General features: G+C 43.4%; 1 protein-coding gene across 3 annotated transcripts in view; it reads left to right on the forward strand.

Annotated features, from left to right (window-relative positions):
- ICE1 (interactor of little elongation complex ELL subunit 1) overlaps positions 1-27220 on the forward strand; it is a 61471-nt gene that overhangs the window by 16821 nt on the left and 17430 nt on the right. For all 3 annotated transcript variants that reach the window (XM_060092703.1, XM_060092704.1, XM_060092705.1), the window contains exons 5-15: positions 252-363; positions 1874-1950; positions 2933-2970; positions 5175-5257; positions 5472-5511; positions 5595-5651; positions 12182-12268; positions 14008-14417; positions 16661-21391; positions 22498-22666; positions 25259-25419. In XM_060092703.1, the coding sequence (XP_059948686.1) occupies positions 252-363; positions 1874-1950; positions 2933-2970; positions 5175-5257; positions 5472-5511; positions 5595-5651; positions 12182-12268; positions 14008-14417; positions 16661-21391; positions 22498-22666; positions 25259-25419 (5965 nt within the window). The remainder of the gene's footprint in view (positions 1-251; positions 364-1873; positions 1951-2932; positions 2971-5174; positions 5258-5471; positions 5512-5594; positions 5652-12181; positions 12269-14007; positions 14418-16660; positions 21392-22497; positions 22667-25258; positions 25420-27220) is intronic.

Here is a 27220-nt window from a genome sequence, read left to right on the forward strand (position 1 = left end):
GTATTCTACAGCAGATTGAGAGCCTATTGCGCTTGCTTCTCATATGGTTTCGGATGTACTTTTATTAGAAATAGACTCATGTCAGAAATAAAAAGTGGTATATAAATCATTTTGGTACAAATAGAGAGAACGCATTTAACAAGAGAGATTCTTTGTTTTTAGGTAGAAATAAAATTGAAACCAGTAGATATATTTAATAATTCACTGTAGATACTTTTGCATAATAACGTTAATGCATTGTCCATATTTAGAGAGAATATTACTCTGCATCACCAAGTGGAACAGATGCTTCAAAAAATTTCTCCTCTGCAGAAGTGTCAGGAAGAACTGGGATCTTTAAAAGCAGAGTTAGAAGAGAAAAAGGTACCTAAAGTAATTTTCCTACAGAAGGTTGTCGTCAGTAAATTAAGATCTACTTATTTACTGTAATTGGGATAAGGGGACATTTTATGTCTTAACAAAGGAAATAAATGGTAGTCAAGACTCTAAGTGTATTGCTGTACTTAGAGAACATTGACCTAGTTGATTGATGGCTTGGTCCTTACAGTAATTATTAGTAATTAATGTAATGCTGTATTAGTTGCTTATGCTTTTTGAGAGGTTCAGTAGAGGAACCTTTTTAGCTATGATTTTTTATGACTTTATGTGCCCTGCATTGCTTGCCTTTTCCATTTTTCTTGCTGTAAGTGTAAAGTAACCTTCAAAAGTTCAAACTCAAATTACAGAAATTATGTTTTCCATTTCAAAACCCAGTTGCACTAAGTAAAACTATTGTAAATGCTATAAACTTATTTTTAATATAAATTTTGTTTTACTGGAGCCTTAGAAGAGAATTCATGGCTTTTACAAATTAAAAAAAAAAAACTCTGAAGCTAGTGAAGTTAGGTGGTTAGCATTAGGCAAGTCGTAGCCAAGCCAGAATGATTCCTGGCTCCTCGGTCTGATAGTATTTGTGCCTCCCAGTCTTCAAGTTGTTTCATTTTAGGATGCCATGCACCTCTCTGAGGTTTACATACTCAAACAGTAGTCGGTTTTCCTATTTCTATAGAAAGTCTTTATTATATATTTAATTATGCAGTGAAAGTTAAACAGAAACAATCAAGATGTTGAATTTTGTCTACCTCTGACTACAAAGTAATGTCATCAGCCATACCTGAGAGGAAACATGAACATTGGAATCACAGCTGAATAATAAACCTAAATAGTCACTCTTTCACTGTGACGTTCAAAGAATTACTCAGTGTCTGAATCCTCAGACCCCTCATCTGTTAAAAGGGGTCATAAAGCCCGTCTCTCAGAGCTTTGGCGACCGAAAAGCTATACACATTATATTGTACTGTGTTATCAGGCTCAGTAAGTTTCTTTCCCATTCCATAGTGTCCATAGGGTATACATATTGATTGGTGTTAACATATTTTCCCCAATTATCATTAAGTATAACGTTTTACTTTATATTTTTGCATAGTAGTAATAATAGCTTATATTTATTACCTCTAAAATTGCTTTAGGTTTTGTTGAATTTTAATTGGCTGCAACAAAAATATTAGCTATTCGATATTATGAAGATTTGGGGTTATTTTAAAATTAGTATATTTTAAGTTTTATAGCTTTGTTTGATTAGACTGTTTATCATATTACCTCTGTTTAGGATCTGGTTATATCCGTTAAAATGTTCAGTGAATTCTACTTTGGTTTCTTGCCTAATTATATGTATTCATTTGGTTAATTTCATACTATTAAGTGATAATAATTTAGCTTATCAGGGTCAAAATCCTTATCACTGGTGGTCAGTGACTTTCAGATTGTTGAGATATATATATATATATACAAGCACAGATACACAGACACACACACACATTTATTTCTTTTTTAGAGTTCTCTGAAGTTGTATCAGGATACTCATCAGGAATATGCTCGTGTGAAAGAAGAATGCTTGAAAACTGATGCTCAGTAAGTATTTCAGAAATTACTGTGGAAATAGTGTTTTCAACTTTGAAAATGTTTAATGCTTAAATCAGTAGTGTTTCTCTTTTCTCTGTCTTTGGGTATGTTGACCATAATTAACTGGGTGATCTTGAACTAGTCTCACAACCTTGGTTTCCATATCTGTAAAATGGAAATTATAGCTATGTTGAAGGATTAATAGGAGTAAATAGACCATCTTATGTTAAAGGCCTGAACAAGGAACTCCATAAAAGTTTTTATGTCTATATGCGTGCATGCTTGTGTGTCTGTATTTTGTTTTCATAGAGAAAGCATGATTATTGTCTCACTTCTTTGTACCATTCCTTTAATAGATATCATCTGGAATGGGTGCCTGTGTTCCATTAATGAAAGGGGCTCTTCCAAAGAAGTCAGTTGATTGTTTTGAAGTTTAATACTATATTCACATTGTTTACAAAACTCGTGAGCTACACATACAGTAGTTTAATGTAGATGCGATGTCACAGTAATTCAGACTTTCTCAGAGGGTGTCCTACCTTCTCTGACTCAGAAATCTATCCTAGAACAAGTGTAGTTTTCTAGCTGCTGCCTCCTGTAAAGTGGTGGTATGGCTCTTGCCTGCCTGTGCTCCTGTGCTCCGTAACGTGCTCCGAAAGTAACCGCACCTAGTCAGGTGCTGGACTGAGGCCAGGGTGCCACCTGGACGCATCAGCTTAGCTCAGACATGAGCCACACAGGCATGATATGCCACAGAATGCAGAGTTTTAAAAATCCATTTTACAGATATTACACACTAAACATCATACTATTCTTTCTGAAGTTTACCTTCAAAACAATTGCTGGTACTTTTAATGATTGATGTGTTATACTTGTTGTGACTAACATTTTCTTTATTATGTAAATCTCAATAATTTAAAAAACCATGTATATCACAAATTGTGAGGTTACTTTTTTTTAACCATTTTAATTTATACAATTATATTATCAGGAAGAAGAAACTAGAAGCCAAGGTGAAGAAGCTGGAAGGTAATTGGCACTCTTGTCGTCCAGCTAATGGAAATCATTGTCTTTGTATGAATGATTGGTCCAAGGCTGTAGTACTTGGTCAAGTAGTTGAGTCCTGGTTTTTGATGGTGCGTCCCTGGATGAGTGTATTAAGGGTACCGTTAGGAAGAAGGTTGAATACTGTACTTCTGTCAGTTACTGGATAGACATGGAAATGGAATGTGGCATATCCTTGAAGTGTTCACTCAAAATAATAACAGCCCATACTTTTACTGTAAAAAGCAGCGATCAAGAAAAGAAAGGACTTAAATTTTGAAAGTTGAATCTCATGGGGCCCTCTCATTTTTTACTAACGAAATAAACGGTTAGTAGAAAAGGATACTACTTCTAGTACTGAGAGACTTGATGTATTTGGGTGGTTGTGACACACTCAGGGTGGAGAGATTTCTGTGAGGTTCCCTACACTGGGAGTTTCCGCTGTGTCCCTGCCACCACGCCCCCGCCACCCCAAGATTGGTCAGGGCCTTCTGTCTACACTGAGCAGGCAGAGGGCCACACGAGGGTCTGCTCAGCCCTCCTGTGGCAGCTCAGAGCCCTTTCAGGAGTTGAATCCGAGATCTTTTCTTCTGTTGTTTCCTCCTTCGTTGGGTGGTTGTGACGTGGAAATAACATCAAGTAGAGACAAGTGTGACCTGCCAGCCCATCCCCGGTCCCCTCCTCCTTTCTCTCCAGCGTGGGCTGGGGCTGCCCTCGTAGCTGTGGGGCTCACGGACCTGCTCTTTGCCCTGTCATCACTCCCATAGTCCTCTGCTTCAGAGAACATTTTTTTTTTCTTTTAGTTGAAGTATAGTTGATTTACAATGTTGAGTTAATTTCTGCTATACAGAGTGATTCAGTTGTACATATATAAACGTTCTTTTTTTTTTAATATTCTTTTCCGTTATGGTTTACTACAGGATATTGAATAGAGTTTCCCTGTGCTAGACAGTAGGACCTTGTTGGTATCCATTCTGTATATGATAGTTTGCATGTGCTAACCCCAAACTCCCAGTCCATCCCTCCCCCAGCCCCCATTGGCAACCGCAAGTCTGTCGGAGAACAGTTTATTTTCATTTCGAGTGTGAAGTGAGAATTTGAATAGAAGTTGCTGAATATATTTCCAGTCATTAACTTGCCTTAATTGAGCCCAATTTTTCAGACTTAGGTTCTAAATGTTTTGCTAACAAGTTTTCCTCTGACTTGGTTGTTGCACAAACATTGAGTGTGGCAGTAAGTACAACATCACTGTGTTCTTTCTCAGTATTACCTTCTCTCGCTACTGTGTGGAGATATGTCTATTTAAGGAAAATTTTTAAAGGGATCTAAAATGCCTGTGAGACTATATGAAGCTTTTACAGCAAACTTCCTTTAAGTGAAAGTGTATTTCCCATGTGACAAAAATATTTTTCTAGTAAGTGACAGGGCATAATAATCAGGTAAAGAAGTACTCAAGTTTGTTAGAGGAATCAGGAGAGGATTGTTACTGTGGCGTTTATAGAATTTTACTTTTCATAGCAATTGTATATGAACATGTTCAGATAAAGTCAATACTGCTCAGGTTCTTAATAGTATATTTGAACCATTCAGTGCTTCAGAACCAAAAACTCGAGTTAAGAATTTGCTCTGGATCCACAGGAGAGCTATAAAAATACCTTAAAAGTAGATTTATGTAAAGATATTGGGACTTGGGATGAGTTGGCTTGATGCAAGGGAACTCCAGGCAGGAAGGGCTAAAAATATTGTAAACATCGAGAAGATTGTCCCTTCCTCCAAGTGAAGAAAATGGTCTTAACTACTGCTTGATAAAATCACAGTTCTAAGTCTCTAAAACTTGAATGTTCCTGATTGTTGAAGAACAAGGGGACCACAGCCTCTCCCTCTAAAGATCTTGTACATTGGCTTGTTGCCTGACTAAAGGGTGGGGGTTGGCTGGTTTCAGGATTGGAAAGGAGTCTTAGGGCCTATATGCCAATTCTTCAGTTTCGTAGATAACAGTTTAAACAAAACTGCATTTATCCCTGATTCTGGTAGAATACTGAAAGAACAGTAACTTTTTACAGAATTTGTTTCAAATTTTAAGAAACGAGGAAAGCTCTCAATAGTTTATTTTGAGAATTTCATTAATGGTAATTATAAATGTGGTAAATTACTTTTCTCTCTTACTTCACTGCACTCTTTAAATAAAGAGGCTGCTGTCAAGCAAATTCAGGACTTCAAGCAACTAAGGAATGAAAAGAAAATACTTGAAAAGGAATTTAGGAAGACACAGGTAATAGATAACAGCAGTGCCCACGCATGTTCAGATCTTCCCTCTGGGACTCCTTGGGTCCTCTGTAATCCCCGTGGGTCCTCGTCATGAGTCACACATGAGGCCCCCAGCTGAGGGCAGTCAGCAGTGCCCCTGGGTCGCCCCCTCTTACATCCCGTCTAGAACTAGCACTCCTTTATCCACTGCAAACACTGCTCGTGTTTTGTTTTCACAGGAAAAGCTTGATGAATTTTCTAAACAGAAAAATGAAAAGGGTGAGTATTCAGTTAATGCTTCCTTAAGAATTCTGTTTTGACACACAGTATTCTTTTCTAACTGTTTTTTCCCCACATTTTAGAGTTGAGACATATTGGAACACAAATTTCAAGTGATTCTTATGGAAGTATTGATAAAAGTAAGTATACTGCAAATTTAGTTTCAATCTCTTTGCATTTCTTTTAGTGGTTTGGGAGGTTGCTTGTTACTCTTACCTATAATTGTGGGAATTCCTGGGCTTGTACATGTTTTCTGTTAGAAGCAGCCATATCCTATTTCCTGTCTTCATTAGATCTGTGTATGTTATCACCTTGCTGTCTGATAAAATAATATAGTGAATGAAAGAGTCAAAAAGCAGTATTCCTTGGGAAAGAAAACTGGGAAAGCTATACTTTCCACACTTCTCAATAAATGAGTATAGTTTCCTCATTAGATTACAATTTATCAAGTTAATGTATTAGATTTCATAGGTGCTAAATATATAAAAATGGTTAAAGTCAGGCAGGGAAACTGTGGAGTCTAAGCCCTGTGGTGTATTGTTGGAAGACAGAAGGGTTTACAGAAGGCCGGAAGTTACAGAGGAGTGCAGTGGTGCTCACAGGACAGGGACGTCCCCAGCGTCCCCGGCACGTTGCAGCGCTGAGCCTGCTACCTTGTGGACGAGGAGGTGTAACATGAGAAGTGGGGATGCTGGAGTGTCATGTCAGTTTTTCTACTTACTGTTTGACCCTTGGCCATTGACTTCCCTTCTTTGTGTTTTCATTTCTAGTTGTAAAAAAGAGATTATGAATTTCTTCTCTGCCTATCTTGTACTGTTTTGGTAGAGATACATTTAAAAAGGCAAATAAGTAAATAATGGTATTTTCATGTCACTCATGTTTTCTCCAAATGGAAATTATTAAAACCACTTAAATTGTTTTGTGCAAGTGTATAGTGTCTCTTCAGAAGTCTCCTTTACCTTTTTTTCCTTCCTTTAATTTTTTTTTTTTTTAATCCATAGATCAAGGCTTAAGACTATCAGTTGATACTTTTCAGTTGCCCAGGCCCTGAGTCTGTTTATCACTATCACTGATGCATAATTCCATGTGCTTTTGACCTTTCTTCCTACTCTGAGGTGTGGAAAGTGAGACTTTGAGTAATAGGTGCTGCTGAGAGAAGCCGGACTCGGCAGCACTGAGCTTTCCCAGCTAACAGTCAGGTGTGGACTTTAACCTTCTTTCTTTTAGGATTCTGCTGTTCTCAGGCCTCACTCTTTAAAACACAGCCCTCACCCCCTTCCATAGTTGCTCTCTAGCCTTACATTCTCTTTTTCCTTAAAAGAACTAGTTACCTTCTCAAGTAAAAAAAAAATTTTTTTTTTAATCTATCCTCACTGTGAGGGAAGGGATACTGTTTATTTTTTCCAAACAGGTAAATAAATGAAGTCTTTAGGAATCCGCTGATTATTTAGCTGTGGACCTTAATGGGTTTAATTCCTAATTCTTAAGTATATCTTTAACACTTTTCTTTGTTCATACCTGACTTCTGAAAAAACCTTACAAGTTAGGCAGAAAGAGCACTGGGTCGGCTTCACTTTTGAGAAGACTGCCTGGGGGCTTTGTTGGTCTGCCTTCCTTTCAAATTCCAATAAAAATGGCAGAAGATTAAGAAAAAAAGAAAAAGATAGTTAAAACGTGCTATAAATTAATGAGGAAGGTGTAAAGCAGATGGTGTCAGTTGGTGATGAAACCCCAAATTACAGAGAAAAGCAGCAGCCCTCAAAAAGCAGGTTTTCACTGCAGAAGTGTGTGCTTCCCCACATCAGAGGAGCGGGCACGGGAGAAGGCGCAGTGCATTGGCAGTCGCCAGGTGGCCAGCGAAGGGTCGAGAAGCCTGCGGCCTTCTGGCTTCGAGACTGTTCCTGGCAATGGTCCACAGGCTGTGGCCCAAAGTTTAGTTCTCTGAAGTGTTTGTTAGGACATGGGAAGACCCAGAGTGGGTGTGGATGTCAGAAAATTGGGTTACTTACGGCTGCTTTGAAGGATAGCCCCTCCTGTTCCCAGAAAATGAGATATTTGTATACGCCATGTAAGTCCTCACAACCGTATTCACTCTGCTTCCTCCTTCTGAAGACAGGGTCCTGTAGGTTCATGAGATGAGGGCCTGCATTGATTGCCAGAGGAATAGGACTAAAAATGGAGGCTGTAGAAATGTACTCTGGCTGTGAGAGACGTCACTGAGAAAAAGCAGTGACAGGGAAGAAAGGCACCGAGCTCAAGAGAAACTGGTCCCTGAGGAAACAGTGTTAAATCATGAACAAGAAGAAAATGATAACAATTGAAATAGAGTCCTTAGAGAATATCTGAGAACCTATCCGTAGGCTGCTGATGTGAAATCTGAGTTGGGGTTCTCAAATATTAAAAGTACGTTGTAGAAATAAACCCACTCGAAAGGCTGGATTGTTGAGTGGACAAATAGAAGATTGCTATAATGAATCAAGAGATTTAATTGTGGACATCTGTGAGAATGTGGTGTAACAAAGATAAGGAAATAAAAGGTATTGGGGAAAACCTAAGACTCTGGAGCATAGAGCCAGGTGTTGTAATAGTCATCTAGGACTTCTCAGAGGGGAGAACAGAGCTGTAAGGAGAGAATGTGATCAAGAAATTCTGTAGAAAGAAACTTCCCAGAGCAGGACACTGATACAATATTTATATTAGAAAAGCCTCCCAGCTGTAGAGCATGATTTTTCAGTATGAGCTCCATCTCTTACTTGTTCAAAGGAAATAAATTTAAAATCAAATGAAGCAGAAAGATTGAATATAGGAGGATGGATAAAGAAATTCTAAGCAAATGCTAACTTGAACGCAGTAATACAAGGCAAATAAATAATTCACACCTAGAAATGAATTTACATGGATTAAAAGGAAATATTTAGATCGATTAAAGGTACAATTCATCAAGAAGATACTGCTCTTATGACCTTTGAGCATAAAACTATGTCAAGTAAAATGCTTGGGTATTCTAGGGGGAATAACCAAATCTGTTTTCATGGGAGACTTCAGTGTGTTTCTCAGAAATACAGAGTAGAAGCAAGAATTTAAATAGGAGATAGAATTGGAATCATAATTGCAGGATGGATGATTTACATATAACTCTTAAACCACAAACTTTGAGTTCTTTAAAATACTTTTCAAACATATATAAAAGGTGACTATTTACTAGACAACAAAAAGCTACGATCTAATATGAGATATTAAGATACTGATATTTCATAGGATATTAATAAAAATCTCTCCTACCTCCGCCCTGAAAAACTGATAACTGAACACACATAATAAATACAAACAAACCCCTCTTGGATAACAGAAAAAATAAAAACTGAAATACTAAACTGTTTTGGAAATAAACAAAAGCAGGGCAGTATTTATTAAAATCTTTGAGATATAGACAAGATAGTATTCAGTGAGTGGTTTGTGGTCTTAAGCAATTGTTAGAAAGCAAGAATTACAGAAAATGAAGCAAGGATTACAGAAAATGAATGACTGAGAAGGTAGGAAAATACAGCAGAAACCTAAGGAATATAGAAGGCAGGAATTGATGAAGATGGAAACATAAATTAATGAAATAGGAAGCAAGGCATTTGATTTGGGACCATTAAAACTAATAACTGGATCTTTGCAATGCTCATGAAACTGACAGCTCTTTGGCAAATCTGATCAAGAAAGGAAGAAACAAAAACCGACTCACACCAGGACTGAGAAAGCTATAAAAATACATTTGGAGAATTATTTTTAATTTACAAATTTATATTCAGATTTTATCACGTTCATAAAATGGACCATTTTGTAGGAAAGCATACTCAAATTGACACAGACTAGTTGTTGCAATCCTGAACAGAAAAATAACCCAGAAGAAATTTTTAAAAATAGTTAAATATCCAACACCATGGAAGATCTAGGTGGCTTGCAGGTGAGCAAGCCTGAAGTGAAAAACTGATGTCTTTATTATTGTTTGGTTTTAGAACTTAAAAAATGTAGAATGCTTCCTGTTTCATTCGCTTAGACTAGCATAACCCTGTACCAAGATCAATTAAGAATAACATGCATACATATCTTCAAGACTCAGAACTCTGTTACTTAGGAATAAAGCTACAAAAGTACTAAATAAAATCTTAATAACTCAAATCTATTAGTAATTTAGAATATGGACAAGTTATGACTTAAGGATTTATCTCAGGAATACCACGACAACTGGTTAAGAGGAAAATGATAGGATCATCTCAATTCAATACCCATTCCTCATTTAAAAAAATTGGTGGGGTAATAATAGAAAAAAACATTTTGAACTTGAGAAAGGTGAAACCCTAAGAGCGTAGTCATTACTGTCAGAAACAAGGCAAGCCTGCTTTTCATTCCATCCCTTCTGTGTGTGCTGGAGACCCTAAACCATGCAGCAGGCAGACACAAAGGGTAGGAGCTGTGAGTGCTAATAAGGAAGAGTCAGATTGTCCGCATTTTAAATGACGTGACTCTCTATGTGGAAGAAGGAAAACAGAAGTGTAAGAGCTGGGCAAGTGCTGGTATATACAGTGAACACGCACAATGGACCATCATTAGCCTATCAAAACGGGTGGAATAAGAACAACCCGATCTCAGGTGGCAGCCGACCTGAGATGTCCGGGGAAAGACCTGAAAGCAGCATGCCTGCCTCCGTGAAGGAAAACTAAACCATCTGAACACGTGTGTAAATGCTGTGTTCCTGGATTGAAAGACTCAAGGCATAGAGGTGTGCACTTTCCCTACATGTATTTATAAATACGCACTCGAAAGCCAGATGGTGAAGGCTGATCGGAAAGAATAGCCATTCGGAATAATAATTAATTTTTGAAAGGAAAATTCTGAGCCACATTCATGCCTGTACAGGTATTAAAACATACTTATAAAACTATCGTGTTTAAAGAAGCGTGCTCTTCACGTGGAAATTGACAAATCAGTGGAGTAGGAAAGTCCAGAAATACTGTACTCAGAGATGCCTGGATTTTAATAAAGGAGGCATTTTAAAGGATAAGGGGAAGGTGTGCAGTTCAGCTGAAGGAGGTTTTCACAACTAATGATGCCACAATGAAGATTATTTTCTGCTTTGCTGGGAATGGATAGCTCTTTTATGTCAGACTGGAAGTAATGAATGAGTGCTCAGTTGAAATAGGCCTAGCTCTGGTTAGTAGCCTCCATAAGCATAGCAAAGTAACTCTTTTTCTTTTTTTTGAAGGTTCCTTGTTTGCTGCTTTGGGTATACGTAATAAGCAGGGATCCTGGTCAGGTCATTTAAGCAAAGGGGATTACAGTATTTGGAAGCAGGCTTTTGGGTAGGTTAAATCACAATGTAGATGAACTACTTGATCATAGAATTTTGAAACTCAAAAATGGATGTACCTCACACACAGTGACAGTGGCTGATTCGGCTCAGGAGAGGTTGGAAATGTCCAACTTTTCAAACTTCTCTGTTGTTATGCCCCATTTGTCCTGGTCCTCTTACTATGGACTTCATTTTTTAGAGCGATGTAGTTTGCCAACTTAAATAGGGCTGACCTCTTCCGAAATTTGTGATTCCTTGTAGAAATTTTGGTTTAAAAGGTTGGTCTTTTTAGCCTCTCTAGAACTGGATTAGAGATTTCAGTATTTTCAATAAATGATTCAGTTTAAGAACTTCCAATGAACTATAACAGAACTTAGGGGTGGACTGAAATTACCTAATACTTAATGCTATTTTCAGTTAAATTTTAACTAGTGTGGGTTGTCTTTTTATGCATATTGACACAAACTATTCATGTTTATATTTTTATGAATATTTTTTGCTTTGGAACATTTTTGGGAATTTGTGTCCTTAATGTTAAATTGACTTTAAAACCATAGTATAATATTCTTAATGTTATATGACTTTCATTAGGCCTGTCTTTGTTATAGTTGCCCTTTGCTTTTCAGCTTGAACCAGTGATTCTTAACCATTTTAGGAAATCAAACCCCTTTGAAAAATATTTATGAAAATTCCAAAGTGTTCACTTTCCCTATGGAAGCATATGCTTCCTTCTGTGTGTCTGCTCATGTGTGGTTCTCTCTCCCTATTCATGTTTATACGCACCCATTTTTGTCTCCTCCCATTTCCCCTTAAGGCCATTAAAATGTTTTCCAAGATCCATGAAGCCCCTAAGTTAATTACAGCATGGTCAACTCGGATGGCTTTTCTGATAACCTCATGGAACTGAGGGGATACTGTTCTTTGTAGACTACCTGGAGCCGTAATCTCTCACATAGGTCACTGTATCTATGCTTCCCCCCGCCCCCGACCCCAGTCTCATATCACTCTCTGTAGAAAATACATAGACCAAAGATTTATTTATACTGTGCATTCATAACGGTGATAAAGGCCTTTAACAACAAGTAGATTTGGTGTTTTGAGTCCTACCCCTGTTTGCACCCCAGCTTCCAAAAAAAACTTGTATTCAGCCTATCAGTAGACCTTTGTATCAGTAGCTAACTGAATTGTGTGCAATGATTGCATTTGGGGAAGATATTTTAAGTTGCCTGGTTTTCTAATTCCCTAGTAAATCCTGGTTTTACAGGACTGTGTTTTTGCCTTGTGTAGAATGAGCCAAATGACATGACGTTAATACTTCACTCTCTTTCACAGGGAAAGTAAAACTACTTCTGAAGGAACTCTGGCTCTGTATAAACACAACACACAGACTCCCCGGTGAAGGCAGCAGATGTGTCCCAGGTGAGAGAGAAGCTTCCAGAAGTACATTTCATATATGCAGTAGAAATGTTTACTGTGGGCATTATATGCCTTCACTTTTTAATATCTCCTAAATCTCACATTGAAAGAGTGAAATAAACTAGGATGGGTACTTAAAGTCATACAGAACTCCATTCCCTCCAGGGTGACTTCTAGTCTCAGTGAATGCATCTGGCTTTTTATTTTGTAATAGCACCTTTCGTCAGAGAGTATTCATGGAAACTGGAAGACACATGGTGGGAGGTGTATGTGGCAGGTGTACGCGGAAGACCGAGTTTCACCATTTTCCCACTTTTGTCACCTCCCATCCCAGGACCCCATGTTACGTTTAGCAGTCATTCTTCCTTTAATTGCCCCCAGTCTGACAGTTACCGGTCTTTCTTTGTCTCACATCTCTGACCCTTTTGGAGAATACGAATCATTGGTAGAATACGAATATTTTGGTTTGTGGGATGTTTTCTTGTATGAGAGCGAGGCTGTGTGTTTTTGGCAAGAGTTCCCCAGTAGTGTGCCAGGGGAGAGTGTGTGTGGATCTGCATTGTCCCTGGGGATGTTAACCTTGATTGCTTGTTTAAGGTGGTGTTGGCCAGGTTTCTCCATGTAAAGTTTCTGTTGCTTCCTCATTCATTGATTATCTTGAGGGAGATGCTTTGACACTGCAAATATTCTATTTCTCTCCAACTGTAGCCCACTGATTTTAGCATCTATTGGTGGATCTTATCTGCTACGATTACTACTCTGATAGTGTTTTTGGTATTTCCCTCATTCCTCCTACGTGTATTAGTTGGAATTCTTCAGTAAGGAAGAGCTGTCGCTTTTCACCACTTACTTGTTTATTCACTATTTCTGTCAGTGTAGTCTCACAGATATATATTTTTTTATTCTGTATGTTATAATACAGTACTTTCATTATTTTACTCAAATTGCTCCAGATTTGGTTATTGGGACCATCTTTAGTTTAGCTCCTGGGTCTTTTAGGCATGTCCCGTCCTGTTTTGGGTACTTCTTTACTTCTGGTACTGCAAGCTGTTTAAGGCTCAGCTTGTATTTTCCCCTCCCCAGCCCTGTTATCAAACACTGCTCCAAGGAGCCCTGAGGCCTTCTGCAAAATGTATTTTTACAGCTTTCAAGTATGACAGATGGTTATTTCTAGTTATTTCCTAGGACACAATGTTTTTACTAACAATTAGCATTACTGCAGTATACCCAAATCCAAAGAGAACTAGCATTTTATAGTAGTTTTCTTGTTGCGTTATAATGCAAAGTATTTATGTGACCTAGTCAGGTTCCTTAGTTAGAGAATTGTACAAATATGGTCATGAAGTAGTCTAATATAGGTTGATTTTAGACAGGGAAATTAGTGTTTCCTATCACCTTGTATGCAGAAGCTGTTTCTCCCCAGTCCTGCTGATTTCCCAAGAGAATGAGGGCATCATCAAGCCCCGTTACCATGGCGGTGGATGGGCGCCTTGGCACGGACACCCTGTTGCTAATGGGACACGGGCATCTCACCATCCACCTGCCTGTCTTCTCGTTTGCTTGTTGTGAGGGAAGCATACTTCTGTGGAATATGTTCAAGTCTTATAGGTTATTCTTTAGGAAGGGATTGGTTGCCTTTTACAAATGTTTTTACTTGGATTTAATGCAAGCATTTTGAGCTGTTAAAATAAGGCTTTTTTTTTTTTTTTTAAGTTTTCTTTATATATATTTTTTCCCCACAGAAAAACCTGCCAAAGAAACCCCCAGATCCTTAGAGTCCAGGGAGGATGGTGTGCCCCCTCCAGCAAGGGGCAGCCCTCTCAGGACCTCGGCCGCGCAGACTTGCCTGGCAGAGCTGTCCATGGAGATAGAGGGCGACTTCTCTGCGTGTGAAGACGCGGGGAGAGAGAGGCCGGGTGGAGCAGCTTGCCGTGACAATGGTGTCTTTAAAGAGGACGGGAATCCTGAGGCTGTAACGCAGAGGAATGAGGATGATCGTGCTGACTTTTCTGATCATGATCATTCTTTTGATGAAGATCTTCAGGCTGCCGTCGACTTCTTCAAGCTGCCCCCTCCTCTTCTGTCCCCGGTGCCCTCACCCCCTCTGCTGTCGTCCCCACACCTGGGTGCATTTCCGTCCTCACTCTCACCTGTAAGTTGACACTTTGTATTTGCATTACCTGGTGGCCACGTTGTCCATCCTGCTACGGGAACTCAGACCAGCTCGTGTCAGGGAGGAACGTGAGGATTTAACAAGGCGGGCCGGTGCCCTCGGGTCCATGTGCACATAACGGCTTTTTTCATTTTGTACTAGGGGTGCATTTTTATTGTTTCCATCTACAATGTACTGTAAGTCTCCTGTGTCTTAATTGCTTACTCTTATCTTTAGTGCCTGACACATAACAGATATGGAATGAGTGAATTAAACAAGTGTTTATAGACATGGAGTTTTTCAGAGATGGGGAGTCCATGTATAGAGCATGCAGGTCAATTAGGTTGCTGAATTCCCCACCTTCATGCAGTGAATTCATCATCTTTTCGTGTGTTTGCAGAATGGTTTATTGTAATTTCTTAGGAAGATAGTCTTGACAAAGCAGATTTGTATGCATTTTGGCTTAAGGAACAGATAAATGACTGCTTGAGTCACATCCTTCATTCGGGAAACCATAATGCATGTCTGTTTCGTTCTGGACCTGGTGCTAGACACTGGGAACGCTGAGGTGACATGGGCTGTGGTCACCCCTGGTGGGGTCTTGTGTGGCGGTTGCCCCCATAACTGGGCCGTGGTGGAGTCTGTGCTGCTGGGAAGCATGCTGCTGGCGGGAGCTAGACACGGAGCTCATGCTGGAAGGAGGCCGGGCGGGAGCATCGCCAGCGAGCGGGTGTCCCGGCCGAACGCATGGAGGGGTGCGTTGTGTCAGGTGGAGGAGCTGTTTACACAGACGTGTCGGACTCAGGGCGAACCTGATGCTGGGGGCGTTCACCCAGACCACGTCCCCAGGTCCATGTGTGTCCTAAGGACTTTCCATTGTATCCTGAAGGCAAAGGGAAATCCTCGATGGATCCAAAGAAGTGGAGCTAATGGTCGAGTTCCACTTGAAGGTTTTCGTTTAGGCACAGTATGAATGGGGAGGGAGAGGGGCGAGTCAGGAAGGAGGCAGGACTGTGGTCGGGAAGTCATTTAATCAGCAGTTTCCTCAGTTCTGGACACCTGAACAGTAGTAGCACTTGAGTCAACTGGTTTGGAAAAGGTCCCGAGGTTGAGCGAGCAGCACGTCTTGTGAGATCTGCGGTGCGGTTGTTAGGTGAGTGGGGGGTCGAGGGTGCTGGAAACAACAGAGAAGAAGAACCTCTTTGGGCGGGGAGGTAACATAGGAATGTTAGGCGCTAGGTGTGCGCGGGATCCCCAGGTGCGGCGTGTGCAGGGTGTACCCCCTTCCATGGGCTTGGCGCTCAGAGCCAGGCTGGGTGGACGCAGGTGCCGGGGTGCCTCAGCCTGGGGGCCAGCAGAGGCCTGGGGCTGCGTGCTGTCATCCAGCCGGAATGTGCGTGTAGGAGAGGGTTGGGTCCCGACAGTTCTGGGGAACTGTCGGTGCCGACGCAGCCAAACAGAAGAGGAGGAGAAGAGGTCAGGGCAGCAGAGGAGAACCAGGGGGTGATGGTGCCCTAGCATCCATCCAAGGGAGGAAAGGATTTCTCCAGTGGGAGCAAGTTCATGTCAACGGTGGTGACTCTTTGTCAGTCCCTGGGCCTCGCAGACCAGGGGGCACAGGTGGCTGTACCGGCTCTCCGGGGGGCCGTGTGGTCTCTACCACTCAAGATGGGGGTGGGGGGGCTTCCGGAGCAGACCCGGAGTCAGGGGCCGTGGAGGAGGCAGAGGTGTCAGGGTGCAGCACAAGCATGAGGTGTGGCAAGAGGAGTCTGCAGGGTGACACCCAGAACGATGGCCAGGCTGGCACTGGGGCGAGCTGCCCTGGGCCAGAGCCCGCGGCTCACTGGGGAAGGCAGGCGGGGCTGGGCAACTAGAGGCGGAAGCCTTTTGGGCCAGAAAATGGGGACGTCAGAGTTGAGAGGAGGCCTACTTCGAAGTTAGGAGAACAGACCTAACCCTAGGCTGCATGCGGAGTAGAACTGCGAAGCTTCTCCGTCTGGGGAGAAGCAGTGTGAGTGCAGGAAACGCTGGGGAGAGGTGGCTTCTTTAAGGAAAGAAGGTGAAGCAGTGCTGTGCTCATTGAGACCTATGCATCCGTTGATGGAGTCCAGAGAGTGGACTACCCTTTCCTCAGATTCTTAAGGAAGCACACACTTTTTTTTGATGCATTTAGTTGGTAGTTGTGTTTAGTTGACTGAAGTAGTATTTTACTAACTAATTAATGTAATTCATTTATATTTAAGGAAATCTACTTTGGAGAGTGTACAGATTCCAGTGATCATGACTCGGCCCAACATAGGAATTCTGAGCCTGTTTCAGAAGATGATACACCAGAATCGCTGGATTGTTTTAGCTCATCTGGAAAAAGTAAAGGAACTGGAACATGGGAGGAAAAGCTCCAACCACATGAAGCCACCCAAGCTCTAAATACATTGGAAGTCAGTGAGGTGACAGCGGTTGGGTTTGGGACATTTACAGCAAACCTGAGAGAACCTGCAGCCACGTTCCCCTCTGCTCATGAGAAACACTGGACGGTGCCATCTGAGTTCGTGAGCAAGGGAGAAAAAGGCGTTTTGGATGAGGCAGGAAGACAGAGACGGGCTCAGGAGATGGATGGGTCAGTGCAGACAGAGAAGACACATCCTGAACCCATGGGCAGTGGGCACGTTGAGCAGCTGTCAAGCGGCCTGGCTCTAGAGGAGGGCATGGCCCTCGGGACGTCAGACTCGTGTCATCCTCCCCTGGGCCCATGGCCACCGAATGAGCCCAGCGCACCTGAAGGAAAAACCCTAGTGTCCAGAGTGATAGGATCACCCAAATTAGAGGTGACCAAGTGGGCACTGACTGATGGAGTCACTTCGGCATCAGGTCGTCTGTCTGCTTCTGGTCATTTTCAGGGACTGTCTGGAGAATTGGAGAAGGAAAGAGAAGCGATGCGAGGGTTCATTTCGGGAGACCCCTCTGCCCCAGGAGCAGCAGGGGCCGCCGCGCTGGTTGCCGCGGTGCTCGGTCTGGGAGAGGAGTTGTCTTCCCCCATGGCCTCGGGAGCCTCATCTCTCTGCGGTCACCCACGGACTCCCTCTGGGTTGGAGGATGACGCTGAAACATCTGTTCCTACTGAAGTAGGCCCTCCTGAACTGCATCGTTTGGAGCAGACATCACAAGCTGCCATGTTCACCATGCTAGACGTGCATTCTGAGCCCCCGGAGTGTCCCATAGGAGAAGGCCATCTGGAGAACAGCTTATGTGCTCTGAGCCCAGTGTCGGGGAGGTCTGATTCTAACGGTCAGAGGGGCAGCGAGGTGGGGTGTACGACCCCTGTGAAGGGCATGAATGACATCTGCTCACTCCTGCAGTCAGGATTCTCGGGAGCCGCCAGAGGCGGGCCGGGTGAAAGGCAGGATCCGAGGGTCGAGCTCACGCCGAGTCAGTCAGGTTTCACATCGTCGGCAGGGCCTCAGTCTGGCTTGATCAGGAGTGGCTTTGGCTTTGGTAAAAGCACTTCGTGGCACCACAGTGATCTGTTACGGCGAAGTGGTGAAGAAAGGCTGGGACCTCAACCTGAACGTGAACAAGAGGCGGTGGCGGCGTCCTCAGAAAGCAGAGGATCAGCGTCCAAGCCTGCACATGCTGGAGAGGATAACAGTCCTGCGGGATTCAGGGCGCCTGCTTCCTTGTTGCCTAACCAGGTGTCAGTTATCACCAAGCAGGCACGGCCTGAAACCGTGCAGGGCGCACGATGGGAACCCTCGAGACTGTCTAGGAGGGAGCCCCCCTTAGTGACAGACGATAATGGGGCTGGTCGGATGCCATCTGGAGCAAGATGTGGGGAGAGAGCGCCCACAGCACCGAGACGCACGGAGGCGGCTGCTACAGAGAGCGCTGCCCCGGGAGTTTCCTCCCCCTGGAGAAAAGCAGACTTTGATTCTCCAGGGGGTTCTTTACCAGTAGAAAGTTCCCATCATCCCACAGATAGTACATTATCTTTCTCTTCTGACAACATCCTGGTCCCAAACCAAGACGTTGTGACGGAAGCCTCAGTGCAGGAAGAGGTGCAGAAGCAGAGCCCGTGTCTTCCTGCCACAAATGTGGACACGTCCAAGCTGGATGTGGATAAACTTCCAGCCATGGAGGTGACGCTGTCAAGAGGTTTTCCTGTTGGAGACACAGTCAGAGCCTCTGGGGAGGCCCTGGCCGTTACAAAGGACCCGTCTGTTGTACAGCACGGCCCGAAGGAGCATCCGCAGCTGCCGTCTCACACTCCCAGGGGTGCTTCTCCTGAAGCTCTAGACGCAACAGAGACTGCTTTTTCACCAGCGTTTGGCAGCAAAGATGAGGAGAAACGTGTTGTCTCGCAGAGCAGCCTCGCTGGTGCCCTGTACTGTTACACGGGCATCCGCGAGGCAGGCGGAGGTGACACCGAGGTGGAAGAGGGTGACGCGCCGAGCTGCAGTGAGGGAGAGAACGATCCCGAAGCCGGGCTGGAGGGCGTCCAGCAGAGTGCTGGCGGGGCCTCCGGAAGAGGCGTGGGGGCTGCCAGCGCCGGTGCGGCCGAGACCAGACCTTCCGTCGAGGTGGGGCGCCTGACCTCGGCTCTGCGGGACTGTAGCCTCAGTGCGCTCTCCGAGACAGACGGACTTTCCACGTCCGAGGTCGTGATGTTTCTTGAAAGTTGTCAGTTAAGAGATTATAGTTCAGGGGACTCCGTTTCAGAATGTTCTAGCAAAGGAACCCTAAATAAAGGGATGAACAAGGAATTAAAGCAAAGTGAGCCCTCAGGAGAAAAGTACAGAAAGCAACTGTGTGAAGAGGAAACACTAGAAACCTCTGAGGAGTGCGTCGGCTCCTCGGAGGAAGACGACTGTCCTTCAAGGAGCATGAGGCAGCTTGCACAGTGCTCCTTGGAGACGCTGCCCGAGGTGCTCACCGGGATCCGCCAGGAGCTGCAGCCCGACCGGGAGGACGCTGGTGGGAAGGATGCTGGTGAGTTACAGCTCTTAAATGCACCTGACAGCGTGACAGCGGAGCATGAGAAAGAGCAAGTTCTGCCTGTGGAAGCAGCCGTCTCCTCTTCCCCCCTGCCAACGGCCGGCTCGGACACTCGGGGCGGTTCTCCCACTAGTGGTGGACCTGGCCGTGAAAACACGCAGAGCAGATCTGAGGGTAACTTGGATGCGCTCAGGCCAGTGGATGGTAAGGAAGAGGCCTCGTCAGAACCCCCGGAGCCCTCGCCCCTGTGCGCTGCCCCGGGAGTGGGGCCGGGGGATGTGGCGTTTCAGTGTCAGATCTCTACAGTGACCTCCGAGGTTATAAACGTGCTGATAAATAAGGATCAGAATCTAGTCATTGAGAAAGGGGACAACTGGACCATCATCAACGGGGTAGCTCTCATGCCAGACACGGACCAGGTTATCCTGTGTGACAGCCCTGAGGACGCCCCTGTTTCCCCGGATCCAGAAGGGCTGGCAGCTGGTTTCATTCCAGTTCCTTCTGTGGAGAAGTCCCCAGAGACCGCTCGCCCTGGCCCCCCTTCTCAGGAGCCCCAGTATGGCAGTAGTGTGGCCGGAACCCAGGGCGATATGTCAAGCAGCGGTCAGAGTACTAACTTTGATAAAAGTCGTTTGCGGAATAGACCTGTTAAACCCAGCGTGAGGATTAGCTCTGAGATTTATGATCAGAACTTTGAGACTCAGACCGTTCCTTCTGATCACACGTACTATAATTCGAAACTAGAGCCGCTGAGCAAAAATAAGAATCGATCAAAGATTTCAAGCAGAGATCAAACAAACAAACCAGTGAAGATGTTAGCGTCGAGCAGAGTAGAGACTACTCAGGGTGAAGTTTCTCCGTCATTTTCTGGAGAAAGAGGGAACGGAAAAACTCAGAGAAGTCAAACGCAGGCCATCCTAGCCAGCGCCGACACGTCCACTCCTGCGGACTGCTGTGCAGACACGCTGAGTAAGATCCGGCAGGAGGTGGGACCCCCCCTGCCCCCGCTGCTGGCTCCTCTGATAGCCACGCCTCCGAGGACTTCACAGCCAGCCTCTCCGCTGACGTCAAGTTCCAGCCCCTGCTCACCCGTCTCTCCCTGCGGCCCGATCTCTCCGCCGTGTGAGATCCCGGCGTCGCCCATGGTGTCCCCCTTGCTGGAGGAGCCGGGGCACTCCTCTCCTCCACACGCATCCCCATCCCCGTCCACCGCCCCGGCCAGTGACAGGGTCTTGTCATCTCCTTTGCAGTTTTGTGCTGCGACCCCAAAGCACGCCGTCCCTGTGCCCGGCCGCCTGCCCCCGTTCGCCTCTGCCCATCCGGCGGTGGCAGCGCCCCAGGAGAATTCCGTGAAGATCCTGGACACCATGTACCCAGAGCTGTCCGCCAGGGCCCGCACCCTCAGCATTCTCAAAGGGAACATCCAGCTCACGCGCGGCCCACCGGCCGACTCCAAGAACCTACCGGGGCCCGCCAGCGCCCTCAGGGGCTTCAAAGCCATCACGTCAAGCTCAACCGCCTTTGTGAAAGCAGGAGGCAGCTCCGTTGCTGACTGTACGCAGGACAAGTCGAGAGATCCGGGACCTCCGCAGGGTTCAGGTGGGAAAAGGGCACTGCCAGCGGGCACACCAAGGAGCGCTAAGAGGTTGCGCCTGGACAGCAGGTCCCCGGAGCCGGAGTCCCCCTCAGAGGGCGTCAGCCGGAGCCCCCAGAGGAACCCCCCCCAGGCTGCAGCGGTGAGGACAGAGGAGGAGGGGCGTCGTCTTCGGGCCGTCGGTACGGCGTCACAGTCACCCCTGAGCCCCAAGGAAGCTGTGGAGCCCCACGACAGAGCCGTAGCGGAGGCCCTGAGGAAGATCGCAGAGTCGTCCTTTGACCTGTTACCTGTCATTCGCAGTCATGTGTATGTGGGAAACATCTCCAAAAAGCCTGTGATGAGAGATCAAGAGAAAGAAGTTGTTTATGAATTTAGCACAACAAAAAAGGTATGTGGCTCCTTTGCTCTGGGAGCGTTAGGAATCGCACGTCCTCAGACCGAGGCCGTCTCCGGTCAGCGAAAGGGGAGGTGGTCCTGAACAGAAGTTTATTCTCAGAGATGGGCAGTCACCCATGTAAAAAAAAGCCTGTCAGGACTTAAATTGCATATTTCCCATTGATTCTGGCATGCTTAAAAGCTCGAAATGATTTGCTTCAAAGCATCAAATTGCTATGTAATAGAGCCTTTCTTTTCTGTGAATGGTATTATATACACACTTGAGAATTTTGAGAGTCAGAAAGGTAGTGTGTGGGTTCTCCGCCCCGCCTTGATGTAGGTCAGAAATCAAACAGGAACAGATGCTTAGTTTCAGGAAGGGCGCTGGGGGAGGATTGTGCAGATTTACCTACACGGTTTATTAGGACTTTCCTCGGTTTTTATTTTCTACATATTTACGTTGATACTGGGTGGATGATTTCCAGTGTCCCATGGATTATGCTTTATCGGTTATCTGTACATCCTTGGCATCACAATGGTATAAATATTTATTTTTCTTAGATTGCATTTCAGAAAGCACAAAGAGCAGTACAGGTAACTTTGGAAAGATGTTTATTTTCAAACGACTGAATGTATCAAATTATTTAATGCTCCTTTTCCTGGGTGAGGAAAACATTACCCAGTATTTTAAGATCTAAACAGGATAAATGTGTAGAGTACATTGGAGTTCAGAAAACAAGAATGGGAGCAGAAGTCGAGTGGATTTAATACACACACACAGATTATTTTAGTAAAAACCAAAAAGTGGTCATTTGTAGGAGTGGTGGTAGTGGCAGTAGGCATCCAGGTGTCCTGGGACTCGCCCCGTGGCCCCTGCAGCCCCACTGACCTCCGGACACCGACATGCATGGACTCTCTCCTCCCCGAGCCTCACGGCTTTCCCTGCTAAAGCAAGTTACCACGGTGGTTGTCGTCCTCTACTTTCTGAGACAGGGCACGTTTTATCTTTTCAACTTTCCAAAAGGTACTTAATTTTGTAACTTTTAGCTGGTCTTTCGTAGGCTGAAGATAAGTATCAGTGTACATTGCCTTTTTTTTTTTTTTTTTTTTCCCATTCAGCCTTTAGCAGAATGCTTGCTTCACTCTATTCTCTCAGAACTGAAAAGTCAGAAGATGTCTGTGGAGCACAATTACACCCACGCCCTCTGCAGAGTGTATGTGGGTGTTTGTCGGCAGCTGGGAGACTTGGAAAGAGCTCGCTTGTTTTGCTACAGCCTACTTAAGGAAGGTATGTTTACATGGCGACATTCTTGTATTGAAAACGGGTTGTTGCTTTTTTATCTGCTTATATGTGCATCTGTATTTTCAGCTAAGGTATTGCTGTGTATCTTTTAAATCATGTTATCTTGTGCATTTGCCAGAAGGCATGAAGAGCCTTAGCTATAGACCCAGCCATACCTGGTTTTCAGTGGGAGAATTTGTGTGACTTAAACTTACTTAGGTCAGCATATACATTTCCACTTGTGTATAAAAGTGTATCTCTCATTAGTGCATATCGGTTTTATTCCTTGTGCATCTACTTTAGAGTCAGATATAGTTGACACAAGATAATGGAATCATTTTAAAGTGACAAACCGCTCTGCTCTGTTACTAGCTGGAAAGGGCAGAAACGCTAAGATGGATTCATAAGCTCATGGAAAGACGAGTTTCAGGGAGAAATGGAAAGGAGGGCTGTGCTTTGGTTCTCTTTTCCTTTTACTACTATTTCTTAAGTCTATTAATGGAGCACATAGGACTCCTTCATATCAGATCATCAGTGGAAACATTTTAATACAGCAGAGTGATACACAAGTGGAATTTAATGCTACATCAGAGAGTCTTATCTAGATTGCAAAGATTGATAATCTTTTATTACCATAATGTTTATGGGGCTGATAAATCAGGATAATTGAATCTGTCACTTGTAGAGTTGTGAGTGAGGCTGCTGTGTCTGTTGCCCACCTCATTTATTTTTTCAGTCACTGACTTATTTAACAAATAGTTACGGGGTGCACCTAAGTGTTAAGGCTTTGACAGTGACCAAACCCAGGTATAGATGCAGGCTTCCAGTGGGGCGCACACGTCAGGTTTGGTCAGTGAAGGGCCGCAGGAAGCAGGGCACCGGGGACTCTGCGGAGCCCACGTGGGATTTCTGGTTCTTCCTCAGACACACCCAGCCGGCTCTCACCTCTGGGTCTTCGTAACAGGTTCTCTGCGGGGAAGCTTTTCCCTCTGCTTTGCTATGGCTACGCTGCTACCTTTTTGTTTGCTGTCTCTTTCCTCTGCTAGGTCGCGTACTCTAAGGACAGGGATTTTGTTTGTCTTGTTCCTACTACATCCTCACCCCAGGAGAATGTGTTGTATGCTCTCGTTAAGTATCTGTTGAATGAATGACTTGTGCTGTGGAAGGTGGGTTTGAGAGAGTCTCAGGGGTCGAGGAAGCTTTCCTCGTCGGGGTGCCTTTTGAACTTAGATGTGAAGATAAAAGTGAGGGAGAGAATTCCAGGCAGAGGGAACAGCATGTGGAGTCCTGGGACAGGAGGAAGTATAATCAGATAAGCACAAGGTTTCCAAAGTAACAGATCAAAATAGCGCAGTGAGTTTATGCTTTGAGTTACCCTCTCTCTATACACCCTGCAGTGTTAGATAAAATAGAACAGAGAAAACGAAAAAGATGCGGCGTCATGCCAAACAAGATCCGAATCATTGTGTTGACTGATACAACCAGTTGCGGAACATTTCGACAGTTTCTTATAAAATTAAACAGTTTATCATATGACACAGATATGTCACTCTCGGGTACTTACTCAACAGAAATGGAGACATATCCACATATCCATATACACTTCACAGGTATTCAGAGCATCTTAATTCATAATAGCCCATGGTTGGAAACAAAGGTCCATCAGGAGTTGAATGAAAAACCAGTGTGGTATATCAAGCAATTGGAATACTACTCAGACAAACGAGGAAAGGGCTAGTGATGCGTGCAGCAACATGGATTTTGCTGAGAGGGGGATGCCAGACAGAAAAGGATGCATGCTTTACAAATCTCTTCATAAATATTTGAGAAAAAGCACATGTGCAAAGTGACAGTAAGCAGATCAGGCTTGTCTGTATTTGGGACGAAGTGATTCACTGAAAGGGTCAGACCATGGGAATTTGGGATGATGGAAATGTTCTATCTGTGGGTTGTAGTGGGGGTTACATGGGTGTGTTCATTTGTCAAAATCCTTCAAACTGTCTGCTTAAAGAGTGTATTTTATTGTATGTAAGCTGTGCCTCGATTAACTTGATTAGACAAACAGAAAAGACAAGCCGTGGCATTGCAGAAGGTATTTATTCATAAGAAAAGGATTATCAGTCATAATTTATAAAAAAAAATCCCTTCATATCAAAAGCCTTAGGTGTTCTTCAAGTGAGTTCTGTCTTGTAAATGCATAAAACATGGCCTGAAAGGATACGCACCAAATGGGAGGGTTCTGGGCACAGGGTCTGGAACCTACGAGAGGAGGTTTGCCTTCTCTTCTTGTTTTGGAGTTTATTGCTCTTTTCTACAGTGGTATATACTCATGCACTGTGTTTCAAATTCGATTAAAGAAAGTTTGCCAAAGGGAAAGAAAGGTTGGCTGGGGGGGGGGCGGGGGGAGGGGAGGGATGGGCGGGAGAGATGGAGAAGCAGAGTTGAAATAACTGAGGCTGGGGCCTCGTCAGGCTTCCTCCCTTTAGCTTTAGGTGGCCCTGCTGTGCACAAGGGGAAATTATTCAAATATATTCTTAGTTTGTCATTTATTCACTTAATCAGACATAAAGGTTTATTACCTTGTTTTTTTTCTCATAGATTTTCCAGAGTCTGAAAAACTGACTTTGTTCATTGCAAACATGTGGCATGATATATTTATCTCTCAGTCGGTGATTAATAAGGCAATGCAGTTGGTAGCCAGGCAACGCGCTAAAGGAGAAGTTTTGAACTGTTTGCGAGCTTTCCTCAATTGGGAGAAGGTGAGGTTACTTTTTATGTAATACTGTACTTGTAGGTCTTATATAAATGTTATTATTTGGTTGTATTAGTTCGTGAGCATTTCAGAGATATTATTCTTCATATTAGATCCTTTAAAATATCGTTTTAGTCTAAGCTTATGCATTTTGTTCATTAAGTGTGCATGAGACACTTTGGAAGAAGTTGTAGACCTGTGTGCTGTGTTAATTGAACAAAGTTTCTTTTGTGTACTAATTTATGGCTGATGAAATCTGTACATGCGCATATATATGTGAGGGCTCGGAAGAGATGCACATCATTTGCTTCTACAGAAGGTACTTAGGTGAAAAATTTGGTATCTCAGTTCCTTCCTGTTACGATTTTTTCTGAATCTAATATTCTCTGTTTTTCTTTCCAGTTGATGGAATTTGTGTTTGTTCTAAGTATTGTGTTCCATGTTTTCTTTCATTATCTTATTTTCTTTAGTGACTGATATGTTAATATAGTATCTAGGTTGGTGTTCTTTTCTTCATAGATTTTCTCTAATGAGAATCGCTGGACACTGAATTGATAGTGGTAATCTTTAAGAAGAGGTATTGAAGTCAGTGAGGGGTTGACTTTCACTTTGTTCTGCCCTTTTTAATGACTGTATTACTGTCCTCTTTTAAAAAAATTCTGGCTTATGCATGTAGTCGACTTTTATATGTCATTTTGCTTTCCTTTTTAGTACTTTTTGATGTTACTCTTCATTAGACTTTTATTTTCTTATAAAAAGAAAAGGAAAGGGCTGTTGGTGGTTAAAAAGTTAGGGAATTTTAAAAAGCAAGTCTGTAATCATCTCTTCATCAATCCACCTAGACAAACCAGAGTGTATTGGTGTGGGGTACCATCAGATTCCAGTCCCTTAGCAGTAAGAAGAGCATCCATACACGCATTTCCACCCTCTGTGGTTACCTGCAGGGCCACTCCTGTCCCTGCTTGGTCCTCCTGCTTGTGCACTGGAGCCTTCTCCTTTGGCCTGTTCAGGATGAAGCCAGATATGTTTGGATGATAAAACATGATTAATGAAGAAGGTAGAATCTTACTAAGTGTGTTTAGCCTGTATCATATCAAATAAAAATATAAAGTCAAAGCTATTTAAAAAAAAAGAGGAACACTTAGCGGGGGGAAATACCATTATAGTCCAAGACTTCCAAATTCTGTCCTACAGAATTCAATAGGTGTGAAGCACAAAAATAAGTAAAGAGTTAGTGGAATTCAACAATATAAAAAGTAAACTTGAATGAAGACTGTATTTTTTCTTTCATATGTCTGTGACATTTGCAAAAACCAGTCATGCATTTGACCTTAATTTTTAAAAAGTAAAGAGTCTACACTCAATTCTCTGGCAATGACTCAGTAAAATTAGACAGAGAATTAAAAGATTCTATAAAAGTTCCCTGGAGATCAAGATACACAGTCCTGGACAATCTGTGAACAAATAGAAACTCAGAAGTAAAATTACAGTATTTGGTATGAAAGGAAAATCCTTCATACCGAAGACCTCTCGTTTTTGGAAAACTTACACTCATTGAAATAGTTTAAATGCTTTCATTATTAAACAAGTAATAAATAAAGTTCCCTGATAATCATCTTAAAAATTAAAAAAACTTATGACAAACACACAGCCAACATTGTCCTCAATGGTGAAAAACTGAAACCATTTCCACTAAGATCAGGAACAAGACAAGGCTGCCCACTCTCACCACTCTTATTCAACATAGTTTTGGAAGTTTTAGCCACAGCAATCAGAGAAGAAAAGGAAATAAAAGGAATCCAAATTGG

Source organism: Mesoplodon densirostris, chromosome 3 (assembly GCF_025265405.1).
Source record: "Mesoplodon densirostris isolate mMesDen1 chromosome 3, mMesDen1 primary haplotype, whole genome shotgun sequence".
NCBI lineage: Eukaryota > Metazoa > Chordata > Mammalia > Artiodactyla > Ziphiidae > Mesoplodon > Mesoplodon densirostris.